Source organism: Protomyctophum parallelum (genome assembly GCF_964188405.1).
Source record: "Protomyctophum parallelum genome assembly, chromosome: 20".
Classification (NCBI taxonomy): domain Eukaryota; kingdom Metazoa; phylum Chordata; class Actinopteri; order Myctophiformes; family Myctophidae; genus Protomyctophum; species Protomyctophum parallelum.
Genome location: NC_139718.1, coordinates 35,829,577 through 35,849,552, shown reverse-complemented (window position 1 = coordinate 35,849,552; position 19,976 = coordinate 35,829,577). Strand labels below are relative to the sequence as shown.

Here is a 19,976-nt window from a genome sequence, read left to right as displayed (position 1 = left end):
GTCGACGACAGAGTACAGCATCTTGCAATGGGTCTGGTCCATAAGATTCGATACACCACCAAGATCCCCATGTACCTGTCTAAATACTTCCTTAATGTAAACGAAGTCCACACCCACAACACCAGAGGGAGTGCAACAAACCATGTACAACCCAGATTCGGCACAAACAAGGGACTAAATTCTTTTCGCTCCTATGCCACCAAAATGTGGAACGCCCTACCAACAGTCATTAAGACATGTGAATCCCTTGACTCCTTCAAAACCGCTCTCAAAGGGCACCTACGGATGGCTGCAATTCGAAACTGGCCTCTGTAAAATCTGAATCCCCCCCACCCCCCCCCCCATTTTCCCTCACTGTATATTGTATCTTTTCCCTTTTTTGCTTCCTATATGATGAATTCCTGTTCTGTACTTTAGCTACATAGAAATGTCTATTTGTATGTCTCTAAATGTCTGTAGGCCTATGTCTTTAAATGTTTTGATGAATTGAACAATGTGGACCCTGTTGTAAACAAGTGTAATGCTTAATTGGGTCGTCCACTCACAGTTGACAGTCTTTGTATTGAGTTTGTGCTTAAAATGTACTGTAAATTCTACAAACTGTTAATAAATATTTCAATCAATCAATCAAAGTCTATTTTCAAAGTTGTAGGCCTACACTGTACAGTATATGGGTTTGTGTTCATAGACCTGGACTGGTTACTTGCTTGTTTCTCTCGCAAAACCTGGCAACACTGGTCAGATTACAGTAACAACACAAGGCAGAAATCAAGCAGTTTATGATGAATGGTTGTTTAGAATAACACACACGCCTCCAACCACAACATCCTCTTTTCCTCCATCCGGAGCGTCTCTTTTTTATTTTGTCGCCGTGAAGTCTTGAAGAACAGAACCCCAGCTGCGGCGACGTCGGTCGGGGGAACGGAACGGTTATTTATTATTTCTCTCCGCCACCATGATGGCGTCCAGCTACAACGCCAAGGAGGAGGACGGGAACCACTCCGGGCCCGCCGTGGGGGGCACCGCCGCGGCGGCCGCGGCGAAGAGCAAGAAGCCGGACAACACGGCGTTCAAGCAGCAGAGGCTGCCCGCCTGGCAGCCCATCCTCACCGCGGGCACCGTCCTCCCGGCCTTCTTCGTCATCGGCCTCATCTTCATCCCGATCGGCATCGGTCTCTTCGTCACGTCAAACAACATCAAAGAGTTTGAGGTAATAATAATAATAATAATGAAATAAAAATATAAAAAGTGTAAATATATGGACGAGATTCTGCACATCAAAGAAGACAACTTGACTTGGCTTTAAATGCGGCTGCTGCCTGCTGCAATGAGTGACGTTAACGTTACTTAATGTCAAGAAAGGCTATATCATCATAGATGTAATTTTAATATTTTATATCTACCATATGAAAATGTGAAAATTGATCAAATACATCTATTATAGTCTTGATCCAAGACTACTATTATTATAGACTTAAGAGACAGTTTAAATCACACTAGAGTTTCCTGTTGCTTGCTGTGTATGAATACCAGTATTTGTCACTATTTGACAGTAAATACTAAACTCCTGGGTCTTTTTAAATATCTATCTATCTATCTATCTATCTATCTATCTATCTATCTATCTATCTATCTATCTATCTATCTATCTATCTATCTATCTATCTATCTATCTATCTATCGTTATCTTCTGTATCTATATCATCATCTTTATTATTGTGATAATGATTATGTTGGCAGTGGCAGTGTGGACCATATTATGGGGGCCATACCACACTTGCATTTCGCTGCCTACTCACTGTATTACCGGTAGTTGACATTGACAAATGAAACCTCTATTAGCTGTTCCCTATAACAAACACAGTGACATTGTGGGGATGAATGGGAGTGACAATAGTATAGACATTATTTTTGAAGACCTAGATGGAGTCCTTTTTATTTACTTTTTACGAAATGATAAAAGTGTTGGTAACCTACTGCAACAGGAGGAGGATGTTGGGATTGTGGTCTCATTCAGTGACAGACGGTGACCCCGATTTTGAATATTTCCTATGATGATTGAAGATGCACACCCATCATCTATGATGTATATGTTTTATTTTGTCTTACTTTATGTTTTTGTCTTTTTTATAGTTTAACTAATAATTTATTATGCTAATGTGTTTTGTTTTTGTTAATATGTTATTCTGTAAAGAAATACATGCGTGTCCTTGTTTAAGGGGATCTTGGGATAAGTTTAGTAGAATTGAGGAAAAATAGGAAAAATAGGATTGAATCAAGTAAAGAATTACAAATCTAATCAAAGATATATGGCGTGTGTAGTGTGTGTAGTCACGCCGACCACTCGGTCCGACGGTTCTTATATTCTTTATTTTGTTTTACTGAGAATATGGCTAGAAATAAGTTTAGGGGTAGGCATAGTTTTACTGGGGTTACGTTTAGGCATAGTTTTACTGGGGCTAAGTTTAGGCATAGTTTTACTGAGGTTAAGGTTAGGAATAAGGTTAGGTTTAACCGTTTAAGCATAATTTTCTTAGGTTACTTTAGGAATACCACACCGCACAGTGTGTGTATGTGTGACAATTATAACAAAAGAACAAAAGACACATTGTAAAACAAAAGTTAGTTAATCGTCAGCTGCATCCCTAATTTGCAGCAATGTTTTTTTTTTGTTTTGTTTTACAGTAACTTTGTCAACTTTTGTGTTTTCAGATCGATTACACTGGTGATGACAACGTGGCTCATCCATGCTACAACTGCGCTCAAAACTTCAGCTTCAACAGCACCACGCTGTGCAACTGCGCTGTGAACTTTACACTGGAGCAACCATTTGAGGTGAGAAGAGCTCCCTTGGGCCTAAGGTGCTATTTACACGAGGATGGTGTTCATATAAAACGTCAAAATAAAGTGTCGTTTGCTGCTGTCATTTAGACGAGAACCGTGTTCTCAGGAGGTGAAGACGCAACGAAGTGAAACCGCCTCCCAGAGTGGAAATCTTTCAGAATGCCGTTTCCTATGGTCTCCATATAAACAGGCAAAACGGTGAATCCGCAAAACTTATGACATCATCGCTCACGTTGGCTCACAGCGCATATGTTTATTACATTGATGCAGAGCAATATCATTATGATATAATGGAGTTCCTGAACAAGCCTCCCTCCTCGCCTACAAAGTGATGCTCATCAGCGATGTTGAATGTAAAACCATGATGTAAATAAAAAGCCTTGTGATAGACGGCAGCCGCGTTTATTTAATAAATATATATCATCCCGTGGCGCGCCCAGTGTTGCGCCGCTTGCGTCTTCTTCTTGTACGTGGGTGACCTGTCTATTTGGCAGCCCGTTATCGCCACCTAGCGACAGTATAGCATAATAGCACATCATATCATAACGTGTGCGTTCTCGTGTAAAGGGTAAGAAAAAATGAGAACGCAACGGGACTTTGACGTGTTATATGGAGATGGTCGCCGTCTAAAAGAGGCCTAAGACTGATAAGCCCATTCAGGACAGGGACCCCTTTTTTTTTTTTTTTAAGATATTTTTTTGCGGCTTACGCCTTTTATTGATTTTTGAAGGGACAGACAGTAGGCTGACAGGAAACGGGAGAGAGATGGGGGGATGACATGCAGTAAAGGCCGTGTCGGGTCCGGGAGTCGAACCCGCGGCACACTGCGACTGGATTACCAGTCCGGTGCCCAGACCGTTACGCTACGGCCTGGGCCAGGGACCCCTTTTTAAGCATGATTTTATACTTTAGCTGTTGAAAAATAGCAGATCTATATCTATATCGCGGCACCAAGTGCCACGCTACGAGCTTGTAGGTCTGCTATTTCGGAAAAATCGTGAAAATGTAGTGCAAATCTTTGAATATATACTCTTTCAGAGCAAACGTTTTTAACTCAAATCTTTGCTTCTGGGGGGTCCCTGGAACAACATATTTTCAGATGGGGGTCGGCGGCCAATTAATATATTTTGGAGGTCCTTGACATGAAAATGTTTGAAATCGACTGACATATAAACATGTTTTTTTTTTCAGAAAACTGTCAGGATTTAGAAGGCATTTGTAGAATCATCCTCTGGTCTAAATGGGTTATTGATGCTGTCGATCAGTACAGTAAAATCTTCTGTATTGGTTTAACTGAAAGAATGTACAAATGTACATTATCTGAGTTACAAATGGATACAATAAAACAAAGGATTTGACTTTGTGTACCAGTACCAGAAAATAAATCTGGCAGCAGATGGTGTCCATTAGTCATCTATTTGTGTTTGAAGAGACACTCAAGCGTTTGCTCGAGCACTCATTATAATTGATTAGTCCATCTTAGAGCATGCTGTTAAGAAGTCAATCCAGCAACATCTCCACAAGGCTGTTATCGATTACTCACAGAACCCCCTGCACTTACATTGTATTTTTAAGTCTACCTTTCATCGCAAGCGCTTCTGGAAAACGCCAAAGAGTGATAAATGCATTAAGCCTAGCTGTGGCAGATTTATATGTTGTTATTTTAGTGTTGTTGGCTCACAATTGTCCTGAGAAACAATCCTCCCTGGATTCAGTGGCTTGTATACATACAGTATTAGTATTCTACTTACTGCTGTATATGTATTGGAAGAACAGCTGGTCGGTTTATACAAATTACCAAATTAAGCCTAACGATGAAGCAACAAGGCTACAATCACGTATCATGAAGCTACAAAATGACATGCGACACGTCCCGTCACTGCATGACGGGTATGACGAGCTACGAAAAAGTTGAACTGGCTTCAACTTTTTTTCAGTGATCCAATGACGCAGTGAAGTGTCAATGGCTTCAACTTTTTTTCAGTGATCCAATGACGCAGTGGAGTGTCAATCAGTCGTATGTTTTGTTTTCATCACTTCCACTCCCCTTCTCTGTCTCCCTACAAGTTCTCTGTTCCATAAAAGGAAGAAAATGTCATTCTTGCCACTAACTAGTTCCCTGTGCTATTTAACCTGTGTGGTAACACTTCAATGACGACTCGGCAAACTCTACTGGCTCGCAGACTGATACTGTTGAATTGGAAACGAGCACAGGTTCCCACTCACACTACACTTATGATAGTTATTCACTACTTGCAATTGGAAAAGATAAAGTTTGAATTGAGAGGGAGTGAAGATAGATTTTTACCAGACATGGCAACCCTTCATTGATCATTTCAATAGGTGCACGCTAACCCCTCCTACACAATAGATAACATAATAGAAAATTGGAAAGAAAAGAAAAGAAAAAAAAGGAACTGAGTATTTTCTTTTCTTTATTAATTTTTTTCTCATTTAAAAATAAATGTCTGTAATTCAGTTAATTTACAACAACGTGTTGGGAAAGTTTGAGAGCAAGAGTGTCTGTCCTGTTGTCTTTGTTTGGTCTGTTCACATTTGTCATTGTTTAACTGTTTTTTGTTTTTTCGTGTTTATCACATTTATATATTTTTATTATGTATTGTATGTGGAATTTACATTACCTGTCATTATCTTTCATTTTATATAACTGAATAACTCATTATCATTGTCAATGATATTCTGAAGTTGTCATATACAAAAAATGCCTAATAAAAACAAAAACAAAAAACGACTCGGCAGCAGCTGAGACAGGCTTGGTCGTTTTGAATTCTTTGTCGCCGCTAGTTGAAATCAGCATGATGCAACCTGCACGGTGCATTGTATGTTGACTAAAACAGAACCTTTTGCTTGACTGTTAGAAAAGGAAACTGTTCTGTGTGGTGAATCATACAAAATATTTCTTGGTATATCTACATTTGCCTCTATTGATATATCTTCATTTCCACCTCTCCTCCCTTGCAGAGCAATGTCTTCATGTATTATGGCTTGTCCAACTTCTACCAGAACCACAGGCGTTATGTGAAGTCGAGGGATGACAGCCAATTGAATGGTGATAGGTCATCTTTGAAGGTATGCCACTCATGAACAGCTTGTCTCTACACATTTGCTCTGCCCAGTCACTACTACTCACTAGAGGTTTTTATTTTTAAAGACTTGTGTTTTCTCCCTGGCCTTCAACTGTATTGAGAAACTGTGACCTTCACTGTATATTGCATTTGTTTTTGTATTTTCTTGTTTGTTTGTTTATTTATTCTCTTGCTTGTTTTTTGTATGTTTTTTTTCATTGACTTATGTGGTCAACCACAGCCACTTGTAAGTAAAGTTGAATGTTTCTGCAGGAGCTATGACTATGATGAGTGATTGTATTTGATCTACTTTAAAAAATAAATTATATTGGCTTTCAACTTAAGCTAGCTTAGTTCAGACCACATATGATGGGACATTGACACTTCAACAGAATCCCCCATAACATTTACCATTTCCATAGATTGTCAACCTATTTTTATTATAAAATTATTATTGTATACTCTAGTCTAGGGCCTCTATGCCACTGGTTCCCAAACTGGGGGTCCCCAGATCATTAGCTTAACATGCAACATTGTTTTCTCACTCAAAAGTAAACAAACCAACATGCAGTCTACTGTATACACTACAGGGTTTCTGCACATTTCTCTGAAGTTACAATTTGGTGACTTTTAAGACCTTTTTAAAACAATTTGTCAAATATTAAAGGACCTATAACATAAAATTCAACTTTTTCCATTTATTTTGTGTTTTTGGGGCTCCCATATGTGTTTTCTATCCCCACAAATAACCAATTTTGAACAATCAGGCTTTCATATCATACAGGTGCTTTAATGGAAATTGCTCTCAGGAACAGCTCAACTGATTTTGGCCTCATCGTGATGTCACCAATGTCACCCTACTTTGTATAATTCCTCCTCTTCTTTAGTCTTCAGTTCCAAATTTGCATTTCCACTTTGTTTACAATGTCCACCATTGTTGATTTTCCAAGCTAAAATGGAATGGAAACAAGCCTGGTTTTATCTAGCATCAGTATTATAATGACTCAAATATTAAATAATCTGCATATCAGCACCCCCACCACCTCAGGACATTGTGGTACTACATCTAAAACGGCTAGTTATATCAGAGTGGTGATTGAGGCTCAAACCATTAGAAATAACTTTGAGGGACATAGATAATATGATATTAAATATTAAAAGCAGTTTTAAAATGCATGTTATTTGCGCTTTAAGTACGAAAGAAGCAAACATTGTGAAAAGGCAATCTTTTTATGAAAGGCCCATGCATCTACAGACTGTCTGTACTTTGCCTACACAGAAAGGTTACCATGGCAGATTCATGTGAGCAACATCTTTGTGTGATCAGAAATGTGTTGCAACTTGTTGCTTGCGTTTCAGCAAGTTGAATCTCTTATAACTCAATCAGCTGACCTGGAACTGGGTGATTCAAGCCACTGTGATATTTCTCTGCAACGTTATAATACGATTTTGTTGTGTTGCGATCTTTGGTCTGAACTAGGCTTTACAGCCTTTCTTAATTAAACAACTAACTTTGGTGCACCTGTTTTGATGGACAATCTAGAAGCTCAGCTCACAACACTTTGAGTTTTAAAGATCGGCCTGTTCTTATCCTTGCGATAAATTCAATTTCTACATCACTATTTTCAGACCCCAAGCTTTGAATGTATGCCTTACCGTACCAGTGATGGCCTGCCTATCGCTCCATGTGGTGCCATTGCAAACAGCCTTTTTAATGGTGAGTAAAACTAATGTAGCAGCATTTGTAGTTTTGCATTTTTATTCTCATCGGTAAAAGGAATGTTGATGACATCCTCCTTCTCAACCAGAACCTTGTATCACATTGACCTGTGGGAACAAACTTTTATGTTTGTTTTTTTTGTGTGGCTTTCGCCTTTATTTATTTTCATGGAGGGATAGGCCACAAACTTTTATGTTTAACAATATTTCTGATTCCTAGACACTCTGGAGTTGTTTCACATTGATGCCAACAATTCGAAAAACCGCATTCCTCTGGTAAAGAAGGGCATTGCTTGGTGGACAGACAAGCACGTGAAGTTCAGGAATCCCGGCGGAGACGGCAACCTCAACCTATCTTTCCAAGGTATTTTACATGCCATACAAATGACCTGCTTGACAAACATAGCCAGTGAAGACGCTAGGATAACAAATTCATTGCCATTCGTCCTCTCCCAGGCACTAACAAGCCAGTGAACTGGAGGAAGCCGGTGTTTGAGTTGGACCCATTGGACCCAGACAACAACGGCTTCATCAACGAGGACTTTATCGTGTGGATGCGCACCGCCGCCCTGCCCACTTTCCGGAAGCTGTACCGCATCATTCAGAAAAAGTCCAGCATGACTCCAACTCTGCCCAGTGGCAAATACGTCCTCGAGGTCACCTATAGTATCCTTTTTATTTCAGGCAATGTTTGTACATTTCAAATAAGAGTCAGCCCTTACAGCCTGCTTCCCTCTTCCTGAAATTGTCTGTAGTTTCTAAAGCAGTGACTTGTAATCAAGGTAAAGTTGTCAACAATCAATATTTTAATGTACTACTTCCATAAATCCATCTTCAACCGATTATCCGTAGTCGGGTCGCGGAGGCAACAGCAACTAATGTTGCTCTCCAGAGCAACATTGTTGCTGGGGGATTCCGAAACGTTCCAAGGCCAGTGAATCGATGTATTTCCTCCAACTGCGCCTTGGTCTGCCCCAGGGTCTCCTCCCAGTGGGACGTGCGTTGAGGACCTCCCTAGGGAGGTGCCCGAGACGAGAGGCATCCTAACCAGATACCCGAACCACCTCAGCTGACTCCTTTCCAGGCGAAGGAGCAGCAGCTACTCCGAGTCTCTCTCGTGTGACTGAACTTCTCACCTTATCTCTAAGGGAGATGCCAGCCACCCGTCGAAGAAAACTCATTTCGGCCGCTTGTATTCTTGACCTTATTCTTTCAGTCATGACCCACACTTCATGACCATAGGTGAGAGTTGCCATATAAATGTTTCATATATTTTAGGTGAACCATTTGCACCTTCCTTTACTTTTCACTTGATCCTGAAGTTTCCTTTCCTTTAACCATATGCATCAGATTACCCTGTGCGTAGTTTTGGCGGCAGGAAGCGCATGATCCTGAGCACCATTTCCTGGATGGGCGGAAAGAACCCCTTCCTGGGCATCGCGTACATCACCGTGGGCTCTGTTTGCTTTTTCCTCGGGGTGGTTCTGCTCATCATCCACCACAAATATGGCAGCCGCAACAGCAGCCCAGATATTCCAAACTAACTTCTTCCTATACAGAGCTTCCTATAACCTCATGCTTATGTCACTTTTCCATACATAGTTGTGGCATGCCACGCCACTACTCTACTCTGCTCAGTTTATTTTGGTTTTCCACTGCACTGGGGCCCCCCCATAGTACCCCCTCCTCCCGTAGGCTATCGTCATATGAAAACTGCCGTCCAAAGTGCTAATGATGTCTGGATATAATCTCCATATACTACCTATACTATAATACCTATACTGTACATGCCATTAGTCACAGTTTCTGTTGTCATTAAAGGGATAGTTCACCCTCAGAATTACTTTTTTTCTAACAATTACTCACCCCAAAGAGTCTCCTTTGTGTCTCCATAGGGACCCACTGCTGGTCATCAAATTATTGGTTTAGGAATGCGACAAAAACATCAACAAAATAATCCATGAATTTGAGTAATCGATAAGAAAAAAAGTTAATTTGTTTTGGTAAACTATCCCTTTCAAGGTAAGAAATAGGTCATGCAGTTGCTCAACACTGATTCATTTCTCATTTTCAACGACTGGTTTAAACCTTTTTTGTCTAAGAGCGCAACACAAAAAGACAACAAAATAAATGAGATATCAAATGTTTAATTTATTATTACACACAGCGGAGCTTAATGTCAGGGTGAACCATGGCCAGATAATATACACATACCCAAAGTAGGTTTGTGACAAACACGCTACCTGACAGGAAAACAAATAATCAAACCAGATTTTTCACAAAACTGGTGATGTGCCCCTACTGCTCCGTGCTAATGCTATATATTTAAGTGCAATGGATTATATATAGACAGACAAAGACGGAGCAGGAAGCTAATGTTAATAAAGTCTACATCTTGTTACTCTTAGAGCTAATCGTCCTTATTACAGTAAACACAGACACAATGCCGTCTAATCTCACTGATTACCACCAGTGGGTGGCCATAACTACGGTATTTCCAATTTATGAGCTTCCATGCAGTCCCATCCATAGATTCTCGGACAACCAGTAGTCAGCAGCATTTAGATGTCACCGTTTGGTATGGCCAAAACCATGGACAGCGGTGCATTTTTCAGAGAGAATAGCCAACAAAGATTCAACTTATTATGGGCCGCTATGGCGTGCGTGTGCACTCGTCCTTGTACTGGGAGTGACGAAGACGTTGCCTAGCAACCAGGTCAGTTGAATGTTGATTTTCACTCTAACCGCTCCATATCGATAAAAAACATTAAATGACGGAGTGTTCCGACAGAAGCAGACAATCATTGGATTTCATAGGACGGAAAATTCTGTCAGAAGCAATTAATTTGTTTCCAGTATGGGATACCTGGTACCAGGTACTAATGGAAAGGCAAATGAGCAGGGTAGAGCCATGGCATGGTGAGCTGGGATTATGTATCGCCAAAGCACCATTAGTCTCTCAAGCCATTAGTATCTCTTCCACAATTGTCTAATGCTACATAATGTGTAATGTGTGTCTGTAGTTCCACATGGTATTCAACCAATAATGACACGTGACAAAATGTATTTTAAAATATTTTGAATATCCATTTTCGGTAAGCAGCTAGGAATTGACTAATTTGGCGTCCAGTACATTTACATGACCGCACAGGTCAAACACGAGTGGGGAATTGACATGCCATCCACTTTATTTTCTACAAATTTTCAGAGCTTTCGAAGTACAGATATATTTGAAAATTGTGGGAGACATTGCATCTGTCTTGACTTGAGAGACCACTTCACGCATGCCTGGGCGCCCAGTGGAGCCCCATTCTGGACTGCTTGTCAATATTAGCCTGAATGCACTGGTCCTTGTAAATGTATGTTTGTGTTACGTTGGAATACTCGCTTTACTGCTTGCTTTACTGCTGAGTTTTGCACTCTGCAGTAAAGCGACTTCTAACCCTCAGTGTTAACTGAGGGCAGCAACCACTGTGTCAACACGGGGAGAGGGGTGATGGTCGTCAGTTCTTCATCCACTACCTTCGGAGACTGCATGGTCTTGTATAGCATTGGGGACTGTGTCCATTGAGAGGGCATTCTATGAGCTGAGGAGTGCTTTGGATATCACGTTCAGAGCATTTGCACGCAGCTTTTATTGATGCCCACATCGGTTACACGAATACATATTGTTAAAATGGCAGATCTACAAGCTCACAAAGCCTCACATGAGGAGTAGACAGCTTGTAGTGTAGACCGTCTATTTTCAAAATTATTCAAAAACCGCTAACTTGACAATTTTGCCAATGTTTGACCAGCTTTTATAGGATAATTTGTTGATTACGTTTGAGCAGTAATGGTCTTTTTTGAGGTATTAAAAAGTTCCATAAACAGTCAGTCAACTGTCATCTGGGATGCCCCCCCCCCAAAAACAAATGTGTACAGGTTGAGAACCACTGGTTTCCAGTCACCACCTTCCACAAATTGGGGGGGGGGGGGGGGGGGGCTAGGTTCATGTTATCCTTCTGTGTTGCACCAGAAGTGTGCCATCATGCTTGGCTAACGTCGACGGTCATGGCATGAGTGTTGGAGCCTTGGATTCTGTGTCTATGTGCATGTGGTGTAGCTTCAAGATGGCTGCTGCTGTTCAATATCTGTTTTACTTTGTATTTTATCCATACTGTATATATTGTGTTCTCTGAGAAGTGCGTTGTGAATGGCTTGCTTATTGAAGGATGTATATATTTTAAATTTTAAATTGAGATTTTAAAGTGAGTTTTTGTGTGGCCATCCTGTACTGTAATATGTCCTGCTGATGATTGTATCACTGTGTCCCACTGACACATACCTCTAGCTGTTTCAACTTGGCTTGAATATTGGACGGAATGCTCACAGTGGGTTAGTATGCTGATGGAAAACATTTATTAAGTATTTTACTCTTGCAGAGGAAATATATGGTCAATGACAAATTATACCAAAAATAAAACGTATTTATGGCACTGTTTGGTTTCATACAAATGTTTGTGTGGATTGCGGCATTCCTAAGGTTTTGTTGAACTGATGAGCTATTTTTTGCAAATACTGTCCAGTCTTCTGTAAAGGTTTTGTAAAGGTAATCTATTTTAATTAACTTAATCAAGTTATTACATCACTCTTGACCAATGATATGCACTTTAAAAGTGTCTCATTTGTTAGTTTTTTGCACCTAACTTAATTTTGTTCTTTATAAATGCATTATTAATCAGGAGTTCTGATGAGTTGTTTTATGACCATATTAAAAATATATTGGTCAATGTGTTGGTCATTTGTGTCGTTTGATTTGATAGCAGATAGTTATATGCAAATAACATTGGCAAAATAAATGTTTTCAGGGCATTGCTAAATCATTGCAATGAACACTACATGTAGGCTATATGTAGTACAAACATCTAAAGTCTGAAATCCATTTTTTATTATATTAATGCAGATGCCAATTGTCTGATATTTTCTGTTCCTTCATAGCTTTATAGTCCTGTGCATTCATGAAGTGTTGTCATCATGCTTGACTACAGCTCTTCACCATAGCCTACTGTGTAGCTTTCCCTTAGGCTGCCATACTAGAAATTATTCCAGTAGGCCTACATGACTATACAGTATTTGCATAAACGCTAAAAGCATTTTCTCAGTAACACTTCGGCTTGTGGTGTGGCTGACTTGACAGTGACACCGACTTGTGTGAATAGGAATAATAAAAAACATTTGCACAGTTACAAAATGCTTGTTAATAAAACTAGTGAAATAGCAGATATATAGTACATTTCACTATAAAATAATTACATTGATATCATTTAAAAATAGCCTAGGGCTCAAGTGGTTCATTTTATAGCCTTCGGAAGTCCCTGTAAATGTAGTGGATTGAAAGTCTATTACAAATAAAAGTTGTGTTTACTTATGACAGACAGTCGGCTGCCTGTAACCACTCATGTGTGTAGCTGTCCCAGTTATGGGTATGCTGTAATATTTTATTTAGCTTATTTTTCTGAAAATGCATATGGTAAATTGTATTTGTTTTGGGCAACAAACTTTATATTTCGGTATTTGTATGGTAAATGCATGGTGAGATAGTGCCATCTACTGTGCTCTGTATTTGTGGTCTGTTTGTCTGTTTCATGGGCAGGTTGAATTAGGCTCACCCAGAGCCTATTATACGGCTCTGGGCTCACCTAAGCAGCTAATCACCTCATTTCAATCACCTGTTGGGTTTGGGCATGTTTGGGCAGAACAAACAGAGCAGAGGTGAAGAGAGGAGCTCTTTCATGTCAGAGTCTCCACAAAAGATAAGAAAGAAAATAATATAAAAAAGAACAAGAACTTAACTGAACTCCTAAGTCTGTGCAGAAGGCGCATACGGTATGTTCCCAGTTGTTTTGTTTCGTGTCTGTAAAAGTTATATTGCCATTGTATCGTGTATTTGTTTGTGTTTGTGACATATGGACAATTCATGGTCATTTAAAAAGACAGCATGACTGACTGACAAGGGCATTCATAATTTCATGTGGTAAATTCATTATGGCTAAAAAATATTATGTGATTTCTTTGCAGTTTTTCACGTTGTCGCTTGGGATAAATAAAAAGCCCTCTAGAATCTAGATATCAGTTGGGACATTGTCTTATTTCTGCACCAGATGAAGATGGGTTAGGAGCAGTTACAATGTGATTTAAATGTAATTCGTTACTCACCTTTTCCTCCGAGGTGGCGGAAAGCCTGGTGAGGCGAGGTTACTCCGGAGCAATAGGTGGCAGTAATGTACCCAACGTCTCTTGAGTTTCACATAGACAGTAAACCTAGAAGAAGTTACCCATACTTGTGTCCTTGTCGTGTGCTCAGTGTGATATAAGGTTATCCAGGATATAACTCCACAAACATTCTGTCAAAATGTACAGACAACTTATGGTAAGATATGAAATTATCTACTGTATGTGTTGCAACGTGCTTCTATTTACCCTGAAATGTTTTAATAACGTTTACATTCAATATAAGTACGACAAAGTTGTCAATGTTTTTTACTAGCTTAGCATACTAGCTGCAAACACAAGCTAGTACGTTAGTAGCCCTGAAACATGACTGTCATGATTATCATGTCATGTGAACCATGGGTAGTACGTTAGCAAATTAATGTCTGGATCAATTCATAATTCATAAACATAATCAAATGGTAATGTTTGTTCGTATTTTGTCATTAGTGTTGGGCAAGCTACCTAAAATGCATCTATAAACTAAGCTAGTAGTACTATAGTTACTCAGTCTTCCCAAAAATAAATAGCATGTGTAATGTGTATGTATTAGCCCTGAAACATGACCGTCATGAATAATCATGATGACAGACCCTCGTGAGCGTCATGTGAACCATTGGCTAGTGTATGTACTATGTACCTGAGTTACATTAAAGGTTAAGCAGAAGGGAGTTCCAACCGCGCCTCTAGCCTATGGCAGGCCAGTCTGGTGCATCTCAGAGGCAGGACAGACACACTGGAGCAACTCGGCCCTTATTTTATTATCAGGGTGCAATAAAAAAAAAACGTTTCGATGTATCAGTATCAGTCACATCTTCGTCATTGCCTGACGAATATGTGACTGAGACTGATGCATTGAAGCGTTGTCACTTTTCTTTTACTTGCACCCTGTGACCCTGATAACAACTGTCTAGTTGCTCCAGTGCCTCCTTTCCTCTTACATTAAAGGTTGTTATCTTTCAAAATACATATTGCATATAAACTGCAAAGCAAAGCAAAGTTACCATGTTTACCCAGGGTAACTGGACTAAGCTCAATAACTTGTTTACAGCCAGGCCCTGCTCATAGAACATTTCATGGTAGGGGACCGGGGTTCAATGCCTTGCTCAAGGGCACTTCAACGGTGGTAATTTTAACGTGCCGGTCCAGGGATACGAACTAGCGTCCTTCCGATATCAAGACCGCTCTGCAAACCGTTCGGCCACCGCTGCCCCTACTGCAATTTACTTAGTAAAAGTATCTAGCTAAAATTTAAGTTACTTTGTACCTAGCCCTGGTCCACGGCTTACAGCGAGTCTCTCTGACGCCCTGTGGAAGTCCCTTCCGCAGCCCTCTGGTGATATTCTCACTCCTGTGCACATCCCAGCAAATAAACAAAACGACGTAACTACTCACCGAAACAAAGCCTGCTAGACCTTGGTAAAAGTCTATTCTCGTTTTATCAAGGTCTAGCAGGCTTTGTTTCGGTGAGTAGTTACGTCGAGACTTGCTGTAAGCCCTGGACCAGGGCTACTTTGTACCTAATGTGGCTGAGGAGGAGTCCCTGTGGGTTATGACATTGAGTGATAGGGTGGTGTAAACAGGGCTGGGCAACCTACTTTTACCAGACTGGAGTGATTTATCATTGCCAGTCAAGCTGGTCACTTTGCTGTCAATCAGAATAATGCACAGACTAAGTCAATCAGTTTATATTAGTTATGAAATGAAATTTTCCTAACCATCTGTGGAGGAAGGTTTTATTTACATAAATAAAATATGTCTTGTCATTTTCTGGGGGTTAATAATGTTATTTGTTGTTGATCTGCAAAAAGGCCTGATTGCCCAACTGTGGATTATGTCGTTATTGTGATGGGTACTGGGTAGTGATGTAGCAGACTAGCAGTAGTTTTTCACAAGCTACCCAGGGAAATTACTTCAATTAGCTGAAACCTAGTATGTACATCATTTTATTTTACTTTATAGTCTTGGGAATTTTGTCCTCTCAGTCAGCATTTAACCCATCCATGAGGAGCAGTGAGCAGCCAGCCACCGTGCAGCGCTCGGGGACCAACTCCAGTTCCTTGGTCAAGGGCACTGGCATTTTGTACCAGAGCATTCAGAAAGTTGTGAAGTTCCCTACAAGCTACTGGGAAAAAAATTAGTTAAACTAGTAGACAACTCCTTTATAGCCAATCTACTTCCCAGCACTGATGACTTGAAATTAAATGTATTCTGTAAATTGAATATTGATGCAGCCAAAGTGTCACCACCAGCCCTCATTATCTCTGCAAAAGGAATGCTGGCACTTGTCTTTTAATAACTAAACCAAAACATCCCTCCTTTTTTAGGAGATTTTTATCTGGCACAGGTAGCACAACAATGTTGTCCAAAGACTCCAAACACCTCCATTGTTGTGCTGCCTGCGCCAGATAATGAAATCTCCTAAAAGTACATGGAAGTGAGTGCTGGTGATCGTTTTGTTTGCTCTCTCTATCATCTATATAATCCACCTGTGGTTGTCATTGTCATCCATCGTCTCTTGGGTTTGCTCAATTCCTGTCATTGTTTCCTTGTGTCAACAGGGTCTTCGGCAGCTGTCCAAGCGGTCCTTCAGCGACAGTGCCCGCAGACAGATAGAGAACAAAATCAAAGATAAACAGAAGTTCTTTCAGGTACAGCATCTCCAAGCCTAAGCAGGGCATTGTTAGCAGCACTTAAGTAAAATCCTCAGTGTTATAAAACCCTGACTTTTCATTTGTACATTCTCAGAGGTACAGGATTTTACTTTTGTATAAGCTAAGCTTCACTTGCCCAAGTGACCACTTTAAAAGAAGAGGCACTGTTTGTTTGACATAATTACCTGTTTGGGTAATGACTCTTCCACTTCAGTGGAACTGTTTGTTTAAAGGTGAACAATGTAACTTTAACAGTAAGCTCACACGGTTTTGCGACAGTGCCCGCAGACAGATAGAGAACAAAATCAAAGATAAACAGAAGTTCTTTCAGGTACAGCATCTCCAAGCCTAAGCAGGGCATTGTTAGCAGCACTTAAGTAAAATCCTCAGTGTTATAAAACCCTGACTTTTCATTTGTACATTCTCAGAGGTACAGGATTTTACTTTTGTATAAGCTAAGCTTCACTTGCCCAAGTGACCACTTTAAAAGAAGAGGCACTGTTTGTTTGACATAATTACCTGTTTGGGTAATGACTCTTCCACTTCAGTGGAACTGTTTGTTTAAAGGTGAACAATGTAACTAACAGTAAGCTCACATGGTTTTGTTTGCGTCAAAGAGAAGGCAGGCATCAGCTACTTTCAAATGATGGAAATGTGAAAGAAAAGTACCTCTGGTATACATTATATGGCATTGTTATAAACAATATGTTTTACATTAGGAAAATCTGAGTTTGAAAGGGAATGCCCGCCCCAACAATTTCTAGACTCAAGAAAAGTTATGTTTTTTCAAGTTTTGTTTACTTTTGAATTAAACTTGCCAAAGAATATAAGTATGATTGACAAAAACAACAATCTGGACACGACTCGCATCACACACCTTTCATCAGTTGGAAACATGTTACTTATGTGGAGTAACAGCTTCGCCAATGTCGTACAAGTAGACACAATGTTGTCTTTCGAGAAGGGTCTAAGTCTCTAAGACCACATACAGTATGTGGTGTAGTGCCTAGTTAGCTAGTTCGGCTCCACCAGGCCGAAGGAGGCCACAACCTGACCTGGCCTGGTGGAGACCTATGCCCCGAGGGGCACTTTGTAGGCCGAGTGCCTCTGTCCAAACTCTCGCCACTCAGCCAGATAATAGTTACTTGGTAAACAATATTCTCACGAAAATAGCCAACAGCGTTGTGAGCTTGACTGTAGATCGGCTATATTGGGGGCCAGCTCAGTGCCCTTGTGGTTAGTGTCGGCCCTGAGATTGGGAGGTCAGGGTTCGATTCCCAGCCTCATAACAAACACAGAAAATACCTGTATGGGACCCTTGCTTGACACTCGGCACCATGGGTCGGATTGGGGGTAACTCAGATGCCCTAGTATGGGCACCATGGCTCGGCAAGGCTAACAGAGCGCAACCAACCAAGTATAGAATCAATCGGGCAATACCGTTCAATTGAGAACAGTCATACATCCTTGTGTGCATTCTAGTGGGTTATGTGATAACAATATAGGTGGATCTAGTTTTTTAGAAGCGGTGTTATTTTTTTGTTTATATTTGAGAAACCATTGCTCCGATTTGGGTATACAAAAGGTGATATGGTATAAATTGATTTTGAAAATATGTTGGGATGTATATTTTCAAAAGAAAAGGAGTCCCGATGCCAAAAAACGTTTTATTTGACCAATGTTTTGACAAACAGGTTGTCTTCTTAAGGGTATATGTATATTTTCAACAGTATGTAATATAAAGTGTAATATGTAACTCATCTAAAACCCACACAGTACGTCTTAATGTTTTGGTTTACAGTACAGTTTAAAATGCATTCAGTTGTCATTAGGAATGGCCTGATTTTTGTGTACAATGCAGAACCCAATAATGTAAATACTGAGTATATCTCCCAATGTGATCATCTTGTTTACTCTTTTTATGCCCTTTTAATCTTGTCGTTGAATACGTTTTCATTACTTTGTATTTGAACAAAACCTTAAGTATAAATAATGTTAATGATAATGTTAGTGTGTACTTTATTCCTAGGTTCTGGAGACTTGTTAGTGTCTCATTTGTAGCCTGACAGATAAGTATATATCATGGTTTTTGTCGCTACTGTAGGTTGTAATTGCGGCTGAACATGTACTAATTTTGCATGCAGCGTGATAAGCAAAAAGCCTGCATCAAATCGATGTTCCACAGAGGAAGGTTTTGCTGATCCCTGCAATATATAGTACTAGAAATAACCATGTCCACAGCTGCTGACAGTCTGACACCCAGCCTACTTTTGCTTTTTAAATCTCATATAATAGTTCAACGTCATTGCTCCTGCACTGCATACTATTGTATCTTAGTTGCTTTGGTGATCTCTTTTGATGTAAACGGTAAGTTTACCTCCTAGCTGTTGAGGTGGTGTGAGCTTGGAAAACAGCTGAGCATTAACAATGTAGTAGGAAAACACTTGTTCTTTTTGGCCTCGCACATTACTTTGAAACGCATGATGCTCTTTATTTTAGATTTTATTCCCCATACACAAATTCGAATTAACTTTATATTTGTTTCCTCGCAAGTTAATATCCGTATTATGGAAAGGCGCTTTTAATTTTGAAAGTGCAAACATTTATCCTTATTGTGTGGGCTGTGAGTGAGGCTGTTTGACTGATGTGTTTGTGACGAGGGAATGACCCGCCTCCTGCATTAACAGGAAGACAACGGCGTCCCCGTACACCTGAAGGGAGGCACCAAGGATGCAATTATGTACAGAATCACCATGGTTGGCAGTGGTGTCGGTATGTCCTTTTTAACAGTGTAAAATAATCAAGTGATGTTTTTTGTTAAATATCTATTTGTATTGCAATAATTTGCTATAGTGTTAAGTATCAGGGATCATGGCAGCTCATTAGTAAAGTAAAATGTCACTGTGCAGACTAAATGCAACTGGAACCCGTCACTATAACATTAGAAGCTGATAAATTATCTTTTGGGGGTTCTCTCTTCCCTGAGAAATAGTATCCTGAGCTAAAATATATGTTTTTTTTTTATGTCTTTTCTAAAGAGCTGGAATGAGGGGAAGACCTCTGTTACTGAACAAACAAGTATTCTAACATTTAACTGTCTTATGTGCCATTTTTGTCCATTATTAATGTTTGTTCTCTTCTGTTTGATCTCTTCACAGGCACTTGCTACCTTCTATATTCGTTGTATAATGCTGCCATGCCCAAGAAACCATAGTGAACCACCATACTGGAAAACTAGACTTTATCTAGTGGTTTTAAAGCAACATAGCTTGAATATAATTCACATTACTCTCTTCTCTGTTGTGCAGATATGTAATCTGGGAGATTATTTGTCCTGTCAATGTCAATATGTTTCATGCATGGGATCATTATTTATTGATTGTACAATTAATGTGCCAGAGATAATAAATTATATACCAGA

The 19,976-nt window shown here is 39.9% G+C and overlaps 2 protein-coding genes across 2 annotated transcripts; both read left to right on the top strand.

The window, feature by feature from the left end:
* The first annotated feature begins 726 nt into the window (after positions 1-726).
* On the top strand, positions 727-12,127 carry LOC310878273 (cell cycle control protein 50A-like). The gene is made up of 7 exons (XM_083792519.1): positions 727-1,210; positions 2,713-2,835; positions 5,827-5,934; positions 7,560-7,647; positions 7,870-8,013; positions 8,106-8,315; positions 9,000-12,127. The coding sequence occupies exons 1-7, from the start codon at positions 956-958 to the stop codon at positions 9,191-9,193; spliced, it is 1,122 nt and encodes a 373-aa protein (XP_083648645.1). The 5' UTR covers positions 727-955; the 3' UTR covers positions 9,194-12,127.
* Positions 12,128-13,948: 1,821 nt separating this feature from the next.
* Positions 13,949-19,976, top strand: LOC310877549 (cytochrome c oxidase subunit 7A2, mitochondrial-like). Its single transcript, XM_083791456.1, has 4 exons — positions 13,949-14,061; positions 16,463-16,552; positions 19,243-19,327; positions 19,714-19,976. Exons 1-4 carry the CDS (start codon positions 14,044-14,046, stop codon positions 19,767-19,769), a joined length of 249 nt encoding a protein of 82 aa, XP_083647582.1. The 5' UTR covers positions 13,949-14,043; the 3' UTR covers positions 19,770-19,976.

What these genes read in the sequence shown, in the direction of transcription:
- LOC310877549 (XM_083791456.1), top strand. An exon ending in ATAAACAGAAGTTCTTTCAG is followed by an intron (nt 16,553 to 19,242) that starts GTACAGCATCTC and finishes CTGCATTAACAG; the next exon opens with GAAGACAACGGCGTCCCCGT. An exon ending in CATGGTTGGCAGTGGTGTCG is followed by an intron (nt 19,328 to 19,713) that starts GTATGTCCTTTT and finishes ATCTCTTCACAG; the next exon opens with GCACTTGCTACCTTCTATAT.
- LOC310878273 (XM_083792519.1), top strand. Translation starts at nt 956, where the DNA reads ATGATGGCGTCCAGCTACAACGCCAAGGAGGAGGACGGGAACCACTCC. An exon ending in TGCAAACAGCCTTTTTAATG is followed by an intron (nt 7,648 to 7,869) that starts GTGAGTAAAACT and finishes TCTGATTCCTAG; the next exon opens with ACACTCTGGAGTTGTTTCAC. An exon ending in CCTCAACCTATCTTTCCAAG is followed by an intron (nt 8,014 to 8,105) that starts GTATTTTACATG and finishes GTCCTCTCCCAG; the next exon opens with GCACTAACAAGCCAGTGAAC.